The sequence below is a fragment of the Tursiops truncatus genome, chromosome 2 (genome assembly GCF_011762595.2).
Source record: "Tursiops truncatus isolate mTurTru1 chromosome 2, mTurTru1.mat.Y, whole genome shotgun sequence".
NCBI classification, from domain to species: Eukaryota; Metazoa; Chordata; class Mammalia; order Artiodactyla; family Delphinidae; genus Tursiops; species Tursiops truncatus.
Window position 1 is genome coordinate 167861616 of NC_047035.1, and position 18791 is coordinate 167880406.

At 41.4% G+C, this 18791-nt stretch overlaps 1 protein-coding gene across 5 annotated transcripts in view; it reads left to right on the top strand.

Moving 5' to 3' along the window:
• MCM10 (minichromosome maintenance 10 replication initiation factor) overlaps positions 1–18791 on the top strand; it is a 119942-nt gene that overhangs the window by 5043 nt on the left and 96108 nt on the right. For all 5 annotated transcript variants that reach the window (XM_019933448.3, XM_033852460.2, XM_073801654.1 and 2 more), the window contains exons 3-13: positions 2470–2811; positions 3616–3720; positions 3865–4002; positions 5638–5809; positions 7820–7985; positions 9683–9850; positions 11088–11204; positions 13859–14058; positions 15495–15595; positions 16576–16686; positions 16774–16891. In XM_019933448.3, coding sequence (XP_019789007.2) covers positions 2470–2811; positions 3616–3720; positions 3865–4002; positions 5638–5809; positions 7820–7985; positions 9683–9850; positions 11088–11204; positions 13859–14058; positions 15495–15595; positions 16576–16686; positions 16774–16891 — 1738 coding nt within the window. The remainder of the gene's footprint in view (positions 1–2469; positions 2812–3615; positions 3721–3864; positions 4003–5637; positions 5810–7819; positions 7986–9682; positions 9851–11087; positions 11205–13858; positions 14059–15494; positions 15596–16575; positions 16687–16773; positions 16892–18791) is intronic.

Below are 18791 nucleotides of genomic sequence, written 5' to 3' on the forward strand. Positions count from 1 at the left end.
CTTGTGCAGGTTGTAGTGACTGAGAATGGTGACAGCAGTAGAGATGGAGGGGAAGAGGGAGGCATCCAAAGGGAAATCAGTCGGTGACAGCAACCAGGAGGGGATCTTGATGAAAAAAATCTTCTGTCATGAACTGTGGCTTGAAGAAAGTTAAGAGGGGGCTTCCCTGGTGGCGCAGTGGTTGAGAGTCTGCCTGCCGATGCAGGGGACACGGGTTCGTGCCCCGGTCCGGGAAGATCCCACATGCCGCAGAGCGGCTGCGCCCGTGAGCCATGGCCGCTGAGCCTGCGCGTCCAGAGCCTGTGCTCTGCAACGGGAGAGGCCGCAACAGTGAGAGGCCCGCGTACTGCAAAAAAAAAAAAAAAAAAAAAAAAAAAAAAGTTAAGAGGTTCCAGAGTGAACAGGGATAAGCAAAGAAGACATCAGAACCCTGGAGTTGATCTCCAGATATCTATTGCATGCTTAGTGCGTGCTGGACACCGTTCCAGCATTTGCAGTGTGGATGATTAAAGAACTTCCACTCAAGAGGGTCACAGGGCAGCCAGATTTTTGTTGTAAGAGCAACTGAAGATATAGGAAATGGGCTGGTAGTAGATTCTGTTGGGTCCAGAGAGCAGATTCCAGGAGTTTGGGAGCAAGGATGGTGGAAGATGGAGTAGTATAACTTGGAGAAGACAGATGATTTGGGGTGGTGACCGAGGTAAACTGGGATGGAAGGCATCACGGGATCAGCCCTGGTCCTCATGAAAAGATGGGTTCAAGGCCCAGAGTGTGGAGCCACTAGGCAACCTTTTTCACCTGTGGCTCCCAGTGGTGTGGGCCCAGGCCTCTTCCAGGGTGTGCTCTTTACAGCAGCTTGGAACGGGAGAGAGAGGAGGGCCTCTTGGCTCCGTTTGGGGGTGTGGTGATCTCAGCTGGCGCCTAGGGAGTCTCATGGGCTCTTCTCTCTTGCTGCGCCCTGCAGTCTTGGAGTCTTTGTTGACTAAGCAATTCAGACTAATCGTTAGGCAACCCCTGACTTTAAGCTTTAGACTCTTTCATCAGATTCTAGGCCTTGAGTTTGGCTATTGGCTCATTTCCTTCTGGTAAGGGAGCATAGAGCAGTGGAAAGGATATTGGTTTACTGATCTAGAGATCTCCATCCTAACCCAGGCTCCTGTGCTGACCTGTTTCACCATGTGATCCTGAACAGACCCTTAACCTTTCTAGGTTTCAGCCCCTGTCTTTCGAGCGAGGGGGTGCATCACATATTCTCAATGATTTTGCTTTAAATGCCTTTGATTTTATAAAGGAATCATGCCCAAATAGGGGAAAAAATGAGCAAACAAAATAAACAGATAAATCAAGAAAGAAGAAATCCAACTGGCCAGTAAACATAAGCAGTTCTCTACCTCACCAGTAATCCTGGAAATGCCAATCAAAGCAGCAAGCTACCTTTTAAAATCATTCATCAGATTAGCAGAACATCTTAGATGATGGACCAGATGTTGGTGAGGTAGTAGGGAGAAACTCTCACAAATGTACAGGAAGGTAGATACATGCTTGCAGCCTAGTTTGTAGTGGGAAAAAATTAGAACTAGCCCGTTTATTGGAAAATGGCCTTTATTGGAAAATGGGTGAGTAAAACGTGATACAGTCTTACCGTGGAATACTATACAGCAGTTGAAAGAAATAAACTACAACTATATTTTGATTTGGATGAATCTTACATGCAATGTTGAATGAAACCAGGATAGGAGTAACACGTACAGTATGAAATAATCTATATAAATATTTTTAAAGCAACCGAATACTATGTTAATGAATACTTATATATTTATGTTAAAAGTATGAAGAATGGCCTCGAGTGATATAGTAAAATTATGACAGTGATTGCAATGGGGCCTGGAGCCAGCCAGTGGTAAGGAGTTGGGACAAGATTTGACGTGATAAACCTTTTAAACTTTTTTTTTCCCAACCATTTAATGTACAAGCTAAAAGCAAACATGATAAAATGTTAGTGATGGCTAATTCTGGGTGACAGGATATGAATACATTTAATATAATGCTTTGTAACTTTCTATAGTTTTTAAAAATTGCTCAGACGATTAAAAAGTGAGGGAATATGTCCATCTAGAACCTAAATGTATACTTAGCATGTTTTTCAGTTATTCCCTTGTGGGTTGAATTTCGTTTGCAGGAAGTGTCTGATTAGCTGAAGTAGCACAGGTAAACAGGTCTAGCCCAGTGGCTGCCCCACGGTGGTCACTAAGCAGATACTGGCTCCTGCTTTCTTAGCCCAGTGCCCTCCAAGAAGCACCTGGGGAGAGGAAAGGTAGAAACAAGAACAATACTTACACCAGGCAAAATGGTGAATCTGCCGAGTCATTTTAACTGCCTTATGAATGTTGAATGTTTTAACTCTGCTTGTCAACGGCTGTTTTTCACAGGTAGGCTTTCTTTCTTTGCTTTTTCTTCTTTTTCCCATAGTGGAGGAGGATGATTTGTCTCTGCTGACCGCACTGCTGGAGGAGAATGAGTCGGCCTTGGACTGTAATTCAGAAGAGAGTCAGCCCTTGACCCAGCAAGATGGTGAACCTGATGCATTCGATGAGCTCTTTGATGCTGACGGTGATGGTGAATCTTACACAGAGGAGGCTGATGAGGGTGAAGTGGAAAAGGCTGAAGACCAAAAGGAGAATTTGGATGCTCTCTTTGGAGACATGGATGACTTAGCAGATGAGGAAGAAGCTCCTACATCGCGATCAACGCACAGCAGGGTCCTCCCTGGTCCTGCCCCCAGTCAAGGGAAAACGAATCAGGAACTGCAAGGTGCCCTACCACTTGCTTTCTCTAATTCCTTTACAGTAGCCCTGATGCAGACCGCCCGTCTTACAGCTTTCCTCAAAGTAGCTGCCGAGTCAGGGGTAGAGATGAAGGACTTTGCCAAGGACATTGGACGAGTTAGTGGAGCGAGCATTTAAAGCCAGCATCGGAGGGTACAGAGGCCCCCTTATATCAGGGTCAGCCAGGTGTGACTGATCCTTCGCAGAATGGCTCTAACATTTCTCACGCTCGTTACAGAAAAATAATACTTCAGGATTTAGCAAAGGGGGCCAGGGACAAGACTACAAAGCAGCTACACGTTCTACTTCAGCAGAAGACCATTTCTGAACACTCACATTGAGGACTGCCATTTCCTTATTCCTGGCGTCTTTCTTATATATTTTTAAATTACAGTAAAATTCTGCTCTAATCAATGGGCTATTTCTTCTAATACAGGAGCCAGCATTTATTATATTAATTATGGTACTTGATTTACGAAATAAATATAATCATTTCTTGACTTAAGAAACTGTCAACCATGGACATGTATCTGTGATTATCTGTCAGTAGTACAAATTCATAACCAGCTTTGGTATTAGAGATTTGATTACTGGAAATAATCATGTTTCTTTCTCTGAGGGGACCCCTTCGAAGTGCAAAAGTTAATTGTGAGTTTTCGGTATGTGATTCTATTGTGGGTCTCAAGGTTGTGGAGGTGATGGGTGGACATCAAAAATCATTTCAGCACTTTCATCATGTATACTATTTCCTCTGGTCTGGTTCTTAAATCAATATATTTTTCTTCCCTAGATGAATTAAGGAAGTTGCAAGAGCAAATGAAGTCCTTACAAGAACAGCTGAAACTAACTACAATTAAACAGCCTGCAAGTCCAGCCCGTCTGCATAAAACCCCAGGTAATCAGACTAATTCTAAGGATAGTATGCATTTCTCTTACGAAGAAATTATAACATTACTTCTGCATCCAACTCCTGGTAAAACGGTTTTTGAGCCCCTTTCTAAATTTTCTTTACTAATTTCTTTTACTTTTAATCGAGTAGATAAGTCTCCACGTCCCCCTCTTAAGGAGAAGAAAGTTCAGAGAATTCAGGAGTCGTCGCGCTTTTCTGCAGAGCTTGACGTCCCTACTCTACCAAAACCCAAGCGCGTGGCTCGGACACCCAAAGTTTCACCTGCAGGTGTAGTACTTGAGGCCTCCCTGGTTTCTCACTGCTTGGGTTCTGTTTGCAATATATTTTGGCAACGTCATGTGTGTGTGTATGTGTGTGTGTGTTTTGGTGTATCTTACCTGCCCATTGAGAAAAGTAAGCTTCCTGGGAATGGAAACCATATGCTATACTTCCTAATCTTTCTCTACATCTCAAAGTGCTTAGAAAATCCTTAGGTAGAGAATAGATATTTAACTAAATGCTTAGTGGATTCAATATTTTTTTAGCTCTTATAGTCCTATAGTTGACTTGAATTATAGTCAAGTATAACCACTGGGTTGAGTTTTTATGCTAGCAATCTAGAGATTTAATCTTCAGACTGTGAGACTGATCCCCTTATAAAATGATCAAGTTTTATTTGAAGCCAGGTTGTTTTAAACCAGAAGGTCCATTCTTTAGAAAAGACTTCTTTGCCAGGAGTATAGAATGGTACTCAAAATCCTATTTCAGCACGTACATATATACACACAAAATAAAATGAAAAGGATTTATAAGCTCTATGTATTGGTTTTGTCGTACTGCCTTTTTGCCCAAAGTGATTCTTTGGAAGATCTAAGACAAAATGGTCTGGAGATAACATAGTTTAGAGTAAGCAACATTTTATTGATCACATGTTCAGAGAGGCCCTTTTCATTACAATATGATACATATGGCTCAATAGGACGGAATACCTGTAGGCTCCTAGTGTTCGTATTTATTTGACAAAAATTATATATTCCATGTATCCACTTATTAATAGTGTTTATCCCCTTAGGACCTTTGGTATATTACTAAGCTGTTTTATTAGGCAATGTCCAAAGTTAGGTTTTGAAGGGATGGGTCAAGGGCATGGTTTCTGGAGATTCTAAAGTTCTAGGGTTGTCCTGGCCCCTGGCTTGCGAGAAGTGATCCAAAGTCGCTTTGAAGGTAAACAACAATCTTACTTAAGAGAGAGAGAGATTGTATTAAGGAGAGTACCCAAGCTTTCTGACCCTCAGGAGCATTATCAGATGCTTCTAAAATATGAGAAGTAACCATGTCAGAATACCCTGGGCCCCCTAATTACGCCCCCCCCAAGTAAAATGGGATTGAAATGAAATGAAACAAGAGATAAGAAAACAAAGGGGAGCTAACTTTGGATGTTTTTCAGGTAGAATTTGACCCTGTGCATACATCTCCACTAATTACTGATTTCTGTAGGAGGTCTCTACCTCCCTTATGGAATCTTCTGCAGTGCTCTGTATATGGTGAATACTCAGTAAATGGCTTTGCCCAGAGGAACAGTGTTTTAGAGCAGCACTGCTGCAGCAGCCACTGGCTACATGTGGCTAAGTAGATTAAACTAGGCATCATTTCCTTAGCTACACCAGTCAGTTTCAAGTGGTCAGTGTCCACCTGTGGCTGGTGGCCGCCACACTGGACAGCGGCGCTATAAAACATTTTCATACGCGGCAAGCTCTTTGGACCACACTGCAGATCTGGGGGTAGTACAGAAATGGTCCTGTGGGCTTGCTTTGTTCTCTCAAGATTTGATTATTGCATATGTTGATTAAAAAAAGAAGCAATTCCATTTAATGTTTAGTTATCAGTGTGGTTTTCTTTTTAATTTTTATGTTCATTTTTTAGAGCCCCAAAGCTCATCTTTCAAGATGACAAGTGCACCTTCCCAACCACTCCGAACAACTCCTGGGAACAAACCTGGTGGGATGACGAGGGATCAGAGTGCAGGGACCCCCAGGAGCTCTGGGGAAACAACTCAGACAGTCTCCGTGGAAGCCTTCTCCGGCCTGAGGCTCAGGTCAGTAACTGTAACGGGCCTCTCACTCTGCTCATAGGACCCACTAGATGCCTCTTCCTCCTTCCTAGGGACCTGGCGTTCCAGAAATAGTGTGTTTGTACCGCAGATCCGCATAAGACCTACAGCTCTTGAACTTGACCGTACTAGCCATCAGCACTGGGTTTGAACCATATATTTACATATGAATGAGGAAAACTTTCTCTTGCTTGTGTAAAGAATAAAAGATATATGTTCATAAAAAGAGGTCAGTAAATAATAAGTACTGTATTTAACCAGAAACTGATGGAAACAGTGATAGAGACTATTTTTAAACACCTAAAGGTATATACAGTTTAACCAGGATAGTAGTATCTTCTTACAGTTGATGTTAAGAGAAATAGCTGTGCTCTTTTTCTTCCTGATAACTTTTAAGGCCAATTTATACTCTGTGTATCTGTTCCATGGAGAAATTAAGATATTCAGTTAAAATAGGAATAAATCCCAGGATCAGTTCAGGAAGAAGCGGACTTTTAAACCTTCTGTGCTCTGCATCACTACTGCCTTGCATCTCCATTATTACTGCTCTTGAAGCCCAGGGCAGAGCAGTAACCCTTAACTCTGAAACCTGATTGCCTTTAGTACTGTCTAGCTGAGTAGCCAGGTGCAACTCCTCTAGAAGACCTGAGCTGTCAATCAAAAATAAAACTGCTAAGCTCTTAAATAGTTTATTATTAAGCAGGGGGAGAACAAGTGACTGCTAACATGCAGTAGAAGTTTATTGTAAAGACTCCGTACTCTCCAAAATTGGGGGGAAGATCAGTATCTTAATTACATTTGAGACAGTGTCGGAGGGACAGAATACAGTAAAAGCTCATTGAGGGGGCTCAGGGTTCTTTTTCAAGGTAAACATGGCCCTCCTGAGATGATACTGCCTTTCCCAGTTGAAACTCCCTACAGATAATGAAAGACGTTGCTGATGTGAGCGTGCTGAACGTTTGAACTGTATGGAAGTAGATGAAGTTGAAACACTCAGCCAAAGCTTCTGAGAGGCCTACAAATTTAGCGGATTGCAGAATTGTTTGAGTCTCTGTAATTGTTCTACTTGAACCACAGAACCTAGAAATACTCCGAAGGATCACTGCCTGATAGTAACCTATTAACTTACAGAAATAAGGCAAAGAAAGGATTTCTTCACCTATGTCACTGTTTCCCTCCTGAATATTCTTCATTGTTCAGAGGTAGCTCTTGGACTTTCTATTCTAGAAGCCTTCTGAAAGAGTCAGAAAGCATGTTTTTTCCTGTTTTCTCTTGTCCTTGAATATGTAATATGATCAAACATGGAACAGATGTTAATATTCTACTAGAGAAAAACAATTTGCAAATTCATGAGTTTTTAGCCACTCATTAGGAAAAAGAATATATTAATTGAAGCTAGGTTCAAAGCTTTTATTTATTATGTGAAAAGGTTGGCTTAAAGAAAACTAATTAGAAATAGTAGAACTTCTGAAATTCTTACAGAATTGATGGAATTGAAATATCTTATTTACTTTTTTCATGATTTTGTATTAAAGTCAAGAGATTATTTTTAAAAGGATATTATAACTTTATATTAGAATTCATAAGAACTTAAAGAATTTGTGATCTTTATTTTCTACAGAGGTCCCAGTTCTAGATCCAAGGAAAAGCAAACCTAGCTTTTAAAATTATCTCTCTCTATCTCTCTTTTTTTTTTTTTTTTGCCGCACTGTGCACCATGTGGGATCTTAGTTCCCTGACCAGAGATCAAACCCGTACCCCCTGCAGTGGAAGCACAGAGTCTTAACCACTGGACCGCCAGGGAAGTCCCAATATTATCTCATTTTTATCTGCTGTAAAAATATGTGCCTTGTCCATTACTACATAACTACACCTCCCTGAAAACAGGTGCTTTAGAGATTTCTGCCAACTACATCTGTGCTAACCAATTTGCTACAGTGCCAGATAATCTCTTCTTAGAATAGTAATCTACCAATCGCTGGTTTCTTGACCCAGGAAGCCTCGAGTATCCTCCACAGAAATGAACAAGAAAATGACTGGCCGAAGACTGATCAGACTATCTCAGCTCAAGGAAAAGATGGCAAGTGAGAAGCTGGAAGAAATAGACTGGGTGACATTTGGGGTCATATTGAAGAAAATCACTCCACAGAGTTCTAACAGCGTAAGCCATTTTATTGATTTCTCAGCTGTTTCATCACAGATTGACAGTGGGGACTCATATGTTCTTGATTTGCTACCCAGAGGCCATCAGTATTTCATTTTGAAGTCATTGCTAATAAGTTCCCAAGTTGCCACACCATCGTTGGGTTGGTACCCGAGGGGGAGATGTGTAAGGAGGGCCTTACACATCTGGTTGTACAGGCTTCTTGGGCTTTTTACTGTCCATGTCATTCTTTCTTATGTCACTTGTCATTGTTTGTTGATGCATGTAGATGCCCCTATGACACTGCAGTCCCTTTTGTGCAAGGGAAGCAGGTCCTCAGAGAGGCTGAGTTCACAGATCCTTTGGAAGCTTTACTAGGTGTAAGATGTCAGTTGCAACAGTCCTGAAATTGCTGACTTGTGCCAGTACAGTATGGTATATTTAATTTGATGGATATTGCAAAAGATGTAGCAAGTTTTAAAATAACAGTTGACTGAGGCATAACAGGAAAATTATTTTATGGCCTGACAAGTCAGAAAATCTGGGTGCTAAGCCTCGTTCTCCACTTAGCAGGAGTTGTGGCCTTAGGGTGGCCCTGAATCTTTCTTTGAGGACCTCCGTTTCCTTACCTGTAAAATGAAGGAACTGGCTTTTGATTCAAAGGCTCTCTCTAAAATACTGCAAATAATCTTGCTCAAAACTAATTCATTCTCCAGTTTAGATCTTGGCCAACCTTAGATTTTTTTATGAGCTCTGACACGAGGGCTTGAGTTTCAGATTCTGAATCCTGCTCTAGCCCTGTTCTATCTCGCTGAATGTGAACAAGTCTGGTTTTCATTTGGTTAAGTTCCTAATTGCATCACTACTGGCTATAATGACATGGAAATAATAGGTGTGAAATTTATCTGAACTCCTCTGTACAAATCCTTGGGAGAATAATTAGAATACTTGAGTCTAGGCGATAGCTCACCATAACCTGTAACCATGCCCACTCTGGGCTGCCTCTGAAATAGCTTGATTCAATGTTGTGTGAATTATTTTGTTTAAAAAAAAAATCTGTAAACATGGAAGATGTTCATATTATAAATGGGCAGCATTTTGAGTTGCACTTCTTGATATGTCATAGTATTTCCAAAATTTTACAGTTAAATACAACTAGTTTTCTTTAAATGATGCTTTTTTCTTCTAAGCTAAGCAGAGATTTAGAAACATTAAGCTGAAACCTCCTTATTAATATTAATAACATAATCAGTGATAAATAATATTTACAAAATTTATATTAGTAAGTTCTTTTTTTATTGAAGTATAGTTGATTTACAATGTTGTGTTAGTTTTTGGTATACAGCAAAGTGATCCAGTTATACATATATATATTCTTTTCCATTATGGTTTATTACAGGATATTGAATATAGTTCCCTGTGCTATACAGTAGTGGTCCTTGTTGTTTAAATATTTTATATATCATAGTTTGTATCTGCTAGTAACAAGTTTGCTATTGGCTTGCCTTTCTTCACCTTCATTTCTAAAATGAGAAGAGTCATACCAAAACCTAGAGAAAGGATTAATTTATAATTAACAGACATTCTGATGATTACATATTCAGGGTGGGTTATACTTAGATATTTTTCCACAGTAGAACACTCGAACAGTAAATGGAGACATTGTAACCCATTGTTCAAAATTTATTAAAAATAAGAATAAATGTTTGCTCCAGGGGAAAACATTTAGCATCTGGCGGCTGAATGATCTTCGTGACCTGACGCGGTACGTGTCACTGTTCCTCTTTGGAGAGGTTCACAAAGAACTGTGGAAGACTGAACAGGGTACTGTCGTAGGGCTGCTCAACGCGAACCCCATGAAGCCCAAGGATGGTTCAGAGGAGGTAAGACTCTGTTTCCATGATTTTTTTTTTTTTTTTTTGGTCTTTATAACTTAGCTGAGTTCTATCAAAAACATTTATATTGGTCTACCTCCAGGTAATAAGTCAAGCTTTTATATTCTTTTGTCTCCATTAAACTGTTTTTTTGTTTATTCATCTACCCCTCACCCACCAATATTCTGAATTTCAGACTACTCTGGAGTATTTCATAACAACTTCTTTCATTATATCTTTTCAAGTTCGTTCCAAGGTTCCTGTAATTCTTTCAACTCTTGGGCTCAGGTTCCCTTAGATCTCCCATGAATTTCCATGATGGCATTGAGAAGCCAAGGGTTTATAGTTGAGGGAACTGTGTTCCATTTGTTAGTACAATCATAGCTGCAGCTTGTGAATTTTCATTTTTAAAGTGAATTTTCATCTTCTCAAGCATCATTAGAGTTTGGATACTACCTACTGATTCTCTAGTAAATTGCAAACTTAGATACAGTATGAATAGCAACAGTTTCTCCACTCAAGCCAGCAAGAAGCTACTGCTTCTGTTGTAGGCAGATTATTATATCATGAGGAGTGAGAGACTAAGTTATTTCATTCCTTGCTTTCACAGAGAAGGGCAGCAAGTCTTCATTTATTTGTTAAGAAGGTGTTTGGCTACAAATAACAGAAGAACTTCGCTACAGTTTCTTTTTCATAGTAAACCCTGGGGTTTGTTTTTCTTATATAATAAAAAATCCAGACATAGGCAGTGTGGTGATGCCAGGGCTGGTGTCCATGAGTCTCTCAGCCTTTTCCTCTTAGTCACAAGATGGCCGTGAAGCTCTAGCCATCATATTTCCATTCAAGGCAGGAAGTGAGCCAGGCTCCTTGCTCTGCTTTTAAAGGAAAGCAGAAGCTTTCCCAGCTACCTTCCCTGCTGACTCCTGCTGAGTGGAGTCACATGACCACCACTAGCTACAAAGAATGCTGGGAAAACTGGGAACTGGATCCATCATCTAAGGCTGAGCGTTTGGATTCTGATAGCAAAGACACGGGAGAAAATAGATAGTGGGTGGAGAACTAAATGTGTCTTCTACACCTCCTATTTCTACAGCTGCCTTATGGAACACTGGCTTCAAATTCCAGTGCACTGATAAAAAGGATAAAAAGCTTCTTAACTCACGCCAACTGTTGTTATATCCATTCTTGCTGTTGAAAGGCCGTACCTTTGTCTGCTTTTAGCTCCAACTCCCCGTTTTTTCTACAGGTGTGCTTATCTATTGATCATCCTCAAAAGGTCTTAATTATGGGGGAAGCTCTTGACCTGGGAACCTGTAAAGCAAAGAAGAAGAATGGAGAACCGTGTACACAGACTGTGAATTTGGTAGGTTTCAGCTTTGTTGGGGTGGTTTTTGCTAAAGACAGAAACTAATAGGAATAAATTATAGGTACTTTACCTGTAATGACCTGTTTGGAACTGAGTTTCCTACATAACAGGAAGCATCAAAGTGAGAAAATTGAATGTGTGGTTAATAATGGCCAGTTTACAAAGCTGAGGGTGGGGGAAAGATTTAACCTCTTAGGAAAGTGATCTTTTATTGCTAGCTGACTAGGAGGTATAAGAAAGATAGAATTTTAATTTGCCCTCAATTCTTTCTAGTGGTGGAGATTAAACACTAATGATGAAATATACCGAAACCTTATTTTAGTCAATACTTAACTCTATTATACCTTTTCTTAGAGCTTTCTTTTTAAAAAAATAAATAAAAGCTTTATTGAGATAGAATTCACATACCAGACAATTCACAATTCTAAAGTGCACAATTTAGTAACTTTTAATATATTCAGAGAGTTGTGCAACCATCACCACTATGTAATTTCAGAACATTTTCAGGACCCTTCCAAAAAACCCATATCCATTAGCAGTCATTCCCCACTCTTCTCTCTCCCCAAGCCCTGGCAACCACTAATCTACTTTCTGTCTCTATAGATTTGCCTATTCTGGACATTTCATACAATGGAATTGTATAATATGTGCCTTTTGTGTCTGGCTTCTTTCACTTAGCATAATGCTTTTAAGATTCATCTGTGCTATATCCATGCTACAAAGCCATTTATTAGCGCTTCATTCCTTTTTATGGTTGAATAATATTTCATTGATGACCACACTCTTTTTATCCATTCATTGGTTGATGGACGTTTGGGTTGTTTCGCATTTGACTGTTACGGGCAATGCTGCTGTGAACATTCACGTACAGGTTTTTGTGTGGATGTCCATTTTCAGTTCCCTCGGGTATATATAAGCCTAGGATGGAATTGCTGGGTCTTATGGTAACTCTATGCTTAGGCTTTTGAGGAACCACCAAACTGGTTTGCAAAGTGACTTTTACATTCTCCCCAGCAGTATTGTAAGTGTTCTAGTTCCTCCACGTCCCGGCCAGCACTTGTTATTGTCTGTCTTTGACTGCAGCCATCCCAGTGGATACTATCCATCTAAGTGGTACTTCTTAGAGCTCTTTGAAAGGATTAAATGACAGATTTTGGTTTCATCTCTTTTTGTTTCCCTCATTCTTGTCTAACAGATGAACTAGTGAGCAGGACATAGGAAGGAGGGAGATGGTTGGAAAAAGAGGTCTCAGGGGGAGTACTTGACAAATCACTTAAAACGCCACTGCCACCATCTCTGAGGTTCACCCAATAGGGTAATACTTCGGAGTTTCTCTTTGTTCCTTTCACTGAAAGGGTAGCATTCGTCCAAGAGTCAACCAGAGAAACAGAAAACCTCACTAGAAACTGATTTTGTTTTATTTTTTAACTTTTATTGAGGTAAAATTCACATTATGTATAATTGACGATTTAAAAATGTACACGTCAGTAATATTTAGTGTATTCGCTTTGTTGTGCAACCACCAGCTTCTTCTAACTTCCAAACCTTTTCTTCACCCCATAAAAACACACCCTACCTATTAAGTAATCACTTCCCTGGTGACCTGTAATCTGCTTTATGTCTCTAGATATATGCCATAAAAGGAATCATACAACATGGGACCTTTGTGTCTGACTTCTTTCGCTTAGCATAACCTTTTCTTTTCTTTTCTTTAAATAAATTTATTTATTTTATTTTTGGCTGCGTTGGGTCTTTGTTGCTGCGTGTGGGCTTTCTCTAGTTGCAACGAGCGGGGGCTACTCTTCATTGCAGTGCACAGGCTTCTCATTGCAGTGGCTTCTCTTGCTGTGGAGCACGGGCTCTAGGCACGTAGCTTCAGTAGTTGCAGCACGCGGGCTCAGTATTTGTGGCTCTCGGGCTCTAGAGCGCAGGCTCAGTAGTTGTGGCGCACGGGCTTAGTTGCTCCGCGGCATGTGGGATCTTCCCAGACCAGGGCTCGAATCCATGTCCCCTGCACTGGCAGACGGATTCTTAACCACTGTGCCACCAGGGAAGTCCCTAGCATAACCTTTTCAAGGTTCATCCTAGAAGCTGATTTTACTTCCATTGTAGAAAGAGGGCAAAGGCAGTGAATGATGCCACTTTTTCTTTCTCCCAAGTAGTGTGTTCAGAGGAGTTTAGGGGAAGAACTTCTCCCACCAACCCCGCTTTTTGTTTTAAATTTTTATTGGCGTAGAGTTGATTTACAGTGTTGTGTTGGTTTCGGGTGTACAGCAAAGTGAATCAGTTATACATATGTCAATACATATATCCACTGTTTTTAGATTCTTTTCCCATATGGGCCCTTACAGAGTATTAAGTAGAGTTCCCTGTGCTCTACAGCAGGTTCTTATAGTTATGTATTTTATATGTAGTAGTGTGTATATGTCAATCCCAATCTCCCAATTCAACCCCGCCCCCCCATCCTTACCTAGGAAAAGAACATCTAAGTTGCTGCTTAGCTGTGCGTTGAGAATGGTCTCGGAGGTCAGCAGGGAGGCTTCTGCCCGCAGAACAGCTCTCTGTGAGACTGGGAGAAAGGAGCTGTGTCTCTTAACGTTGTCCCCGGCCTGTCTCCCTAACGCTGATGCAGCCGCTCTTCCTTTTTACAGAATGACTGTGAATACTGTCAGTATCACATCCAGGCCCAGTACAAGAGGCTCAGCGCCAGGCGAGCAGACCTGCAGTCCACCTTCTCCGGCGGCCGAATTCCAAAGAAGTTTGCCCGCAAAGGCATCAGCCTGAAAGAAAGGCTGTGTCAGGATGGTTTTTACTACGGAGGAGTTTCTTCGGCCTCGTATGCAGCCTCAATGTGAGACATTCTCAGGGCTTCTTTGGGGTCAGGGGTCTTGCTTGTCTTCTTTTAAGAGTAAAAAGTGTGGTTGTACGTTTCTGTCCCGGTCCTGGAAGACTTGTACAGGTTTTATCTTTCATAGTGTGCTGCCTGGAACAAGACGGCTGAGGGCCTCTTTCGTTCCCGGGAAGAGAGGAAAACACTCAGAAGGCGGGGAAGCTAAGTCAGGTCATGGTGGTCTTTAACAGGGAACCCACACTTCCTCTTTGGCTTCTAATGTGAATAGTGCTGCTTTGTCAGGGCTGATGGGCCGTTAAAAGTGTTAATCATAGTGTTGACATACTTGAAATCATTTCCCTGACGACTGACTATTAGTGTGAGGTTGCCGACCTCTGTGGAACCCACATTTAATTTAGTGAATGAATATGCAGAGAAGCCTCACGGGGGAGGGGGCGCTGCTGAGGCTGGCATGCGTGGCCTCCCCTCTGGGGATCTCATTCTCTCCCTGGAGTCCCTGCGTAGATGATGGATGGCCTCGTCCCTGTTCTCTAGAAAGTACGTCTGAGGATGCGGCAGGTGGGGACCTGGTTCAAGGGAGCTACACTTGGTCCAAGAACAAAACAGATTTTGTCCTCTATCCAACAGAAATTGGGCTAGAGGACTCTCACTTCGTGTATATTTTGTGATATCAAGCACATTTTTAAGATTTAAAATAATTTTTGTATTTTACCAAATTGCAAAAAGCAATACACATGTTACTTTTAAAAAATGTATGTACAGTTTAGCCAAAAGGAGACAGTAAAAACCATCTATAATCCCACCACCTAGATAACTGTTAGTTTTGATATATATGGTTCTAGGGGTCCTTTTTTCTCAAATGTATAACGTTTTAATAGTATAAAATGAGATCATAATATACCTATACTTTGCCAACGTTCTTTTTTCCCACATAAAGTAATGAATTTTACTTTGTGGAACATTCACTTATGGCATTATTTTTAGTGGCTACATGGTGTTCTTTTACATGGCTCTGTGATAATTTAAATAAGTCTCCATAGATAAATATTCATAGCATTTCCAACTTTTAACAATACAAACAAAGCTTCCGTTAATATCCTAAATTTTTGGATAGGTCTTAGGTAAATCCTAGACTACTTGGTAAGTCCTAGTCTACTTGATCAAAGTGATGGCATATTTTTTATTTCTCTTGCCAACTTGCTCTTCCGGAACAGCCTTCAATCAAATTTGTAGGTCGCCTGTTGTTTTATATCTGTGACATAATGCACGCACCAGTTATGCTGTAGGGCCATGGTATTAAGAAAGTCTACTTACATGGTGATTTGAGAAACGTTGACAGTTTGTAATAAATGACTACTTCTGCGCCTTCTTTACCTCACAGAGCATTGAAGTTCAGTGATTTTCCTTTTTTGAGGGGGTGACTCTTGTCATTTCAGTGCAGCTGCTGTCGCACCTAAAAAGAAGATTCAAACCACTCTGACTAATCTGGTGGTTAAGGGCACAGACTTGATCCTTCAGGAAACTCAACAAAAACTCGGTAACTTTGTTTCTAGATACTATCTTTCTTTCTCAGGTTTAAACGTGTAGCCTTCAGGATTGAAACTGGTTAGATCCTAACACTAAGTTATACTTGGTGAGTGATGTGGCCTCAGCAGAACGAACCAAGCTTGGTTGGCAGCATCTTAAGAAAAAACAGCATATTAATCTTAGCTGTGTCTTAGCTTTTTAAAATGTCTTGATAGGGACTTCCCTGGTGGTGCAGTGGTTAAGAATCTGCCTGCCAATGCAGGGGACACAGGTTTGTTCCCTGGTCCAGGAAGACCCCATGTGCCGCGGAGCAACTAAGCCCGTGTGCCACAACTACTGAGCCTGCGCTCTAGAGCCCGTGCACCACAACTACTGAAGCCCCCACACCTAGAGCCCGTGCTCCACAACAAGAGAAGCCACCGCAATGAGAAGCCTGCACACCGCAACGAAGATTAGCCCCCGCTCACTGCAACTAGAGAAAGCCAGTGTGCAACGAAGACCCAATGCAGCCAAAAAAATAAATAATAAAATAAAATAAAATGTTTTGATGTATCTGAGTCTAACTCTTAGTGTCCAGCACTAGAATCAGTAGTATCAGGTTCCTAGTCAAACTCGTCGGTTATCTTTCATTAAAACAGGTCTAGGTTGGAGAATGCCACCTCCACCCTGTCCTTGGGGCTCTGTTCATAACAGTGGTCCAGGTCTAGCATGGATCCTTATGTATAGTGCATATTCCAGGAATAGTGTATGAAATGACCCTGCAGGTATTAGTATTCTAATCATTTTTCAAAAATAAGATACATTTGTCTTACCCTTGCAGTCCTACTCGTCTGAGGTTAGAGGTGAAAGATTCTCTTTTCTCTTGATATTCCATCTACTTCATTTACAAATAACTAAAGTTATGAAAGCAGAGTTTAAAAAGGGATAAGTCACACAACATAAAATACTCTGAATTTTGAATCCTCTAATGCTGATATTTGTATATTCCAGGAGTACGCCAGAAGAGCTTGTCTTGCTCTGAGGAATTCAGGGAACTGATGGACTTGCCTACATCTGGAGCCAGAAACTTGAAACATCATTTAGCCAAAGTCAAGTCATCAGGTAGAGTCAGCCTGTACCTGCTCTAGTGTCTGCGCGTGGGTCCCCACAGCCTCTCAGAACCCCCTCAGCCTGTGCCTTGTGTTTCAGGGATCATGGGGAGCCCGAAACCTGCTTTCCAGTCTATCTCGGCATCAGCCTTCTTGAAGCAACAGAAGCAGCATATGTTAGAGTTGCGGAAAAAGAAATCAGAAGAAATACAGAAACGGTAGGAGTCACAGATTTAATGTTCCCTGTTTAGGTAGCTCATCTCAGGAATTCTGAGGATGTCTTAATAGATTTCAAAAGTGTGACTTTGGATTTGGGGTGGTTGGCTACCTTTTTAACTTTGGAAGTTTTTAAAAAATTAATTTTAACATAACCTTTAAAATTATAAAGCATTTAAAGTTATGTATTTCTGACTTATGCTAGTAAATCCTGAGACCTGGTGGTACAGGCTGCAGTAATTAATATCACTGTGGAAACGAGAAAGGAGTAACATATAAAGACAGTTTTGTGAAAAGGGAAAGTAGGTGTTGAGCTGTTTGGTGCCCATTTCTCAGTTTTGCCACAGTTCGGTTTTTAATTACAGGCTGGGCCAATGCGTAGATTCTGCATTTGTTCAGGTCAGTGATAAAAATGAGGCACTGAGAATGGAGAGTCATTTCAGAGGCAAAAGCAAGTGGAGATGGGTGTGGAAGGTAAACAAATCAAAGACTCTTGAACTCAAGTTATGCAGTGGTAGTAAGAGCTACTGCTTACAGTCACCCAGCATGCGCTGAGCCACCCTGCTTTACACTGTACACACATCTCATCGGGCCTTACCATAATCTGCGAGGTGTTATTAGCCTTGTTTTATGGCTGATGTAACTGAAGACCAGAGTTAGTAAGTGGTGGAGCCAAGTTTGAACTCACACCTACCTGTTCTACTCCAGTGTTGAACCATTATGCTGTCCCAGATCTAGGCTCCTGTAGGGTACCTAGTTCCATGCAAAAGGACACCTATTACGAGTCAGGAGGAAATGCTTTGGAAAAATAAGAGAATGGATTTGGCCTCAGGCAGGTTAGTTTGAGGTGCTGGTGGGATATCTATAGAGGTATTCATCAGGGGCCTACAGGTGACGTAAATGTATATATATGGACATAAAAATGTATATGGAGTTGTGAACCTTGTAGGGAGTAGAAAGCACCCGTCAGTTTAAAGGCATTAGTCTGAAGTTTTTCAGAATTTTGCTGGGCAAACAAAACATACCTTTGGGCAGGATCTGCTAGGCAATTTGCAAACTCAGCCTAGAGCCTACAGAAGTGGGGATGTAGTAGGGGAGAGAAGACTGGCCCAGGATTACCTGGTACTACTAGTCCCGGGCCTCTCACTTATGAGCAGTTGGCTCTTGGGCCTCAATTTCTTTATCCCTACAATGAGAGGTTTGGCCTAGATGATTTCTGACCTTCGTTGTTTTTTTTGTTTTTTTTTTTGTTTGTTTGTTTGTTTTTTGTTGCGGTACGTGGGCCTCTCACTGTTGTGGCATCCCCCATTGCGGAGCACAGGCTCCAGACGCACAGGCTCAGCGGCCATGGCTCACGGGCCCAGCCGCTTCGCGGCATGCGGGATCTTCCCGGACCGGGGCACGAACCTGTGTCCCCTGCATCAGCAGGCGGACTCTGAATCACTGCGCCACCAGGGAAGCCCCCCTTTGTTGTTTTTAAATAGTCCTTAAAGCCATATATAAAATAATCACTGTGTGAATTATAGCACCTTTCTGTTAGGACTTCCAAATGTAACAAATGTGTTATCTCTTCCCAGTAGAGGAAATAAAGTAGAGAGATTCGGTGAGTTCCTGAAGGATCTCAGCTAACCAGAGGGCTAGGAATACAGTCCACAGCTTGCCTTCAGGGCTGAAGGTGCTCCATAGTCTGCACCCACTGGGAAGCGAGTTGATAAGAATAGTAATCAGTTCTAAACTGGTGAAACAGTTAGCACTTATTCAATGAAAAACCAGTTAGCTTAAGAGTTAGTGAGGCTAGTATTGTTTCTACTGTGCACTAATCTGAATTAATAACCAAGAAGGGAAAATTATTTTACTGACGACTGCTTATCAGCTGGTGGCCTGCCTGCGGTCTCCCAGTCT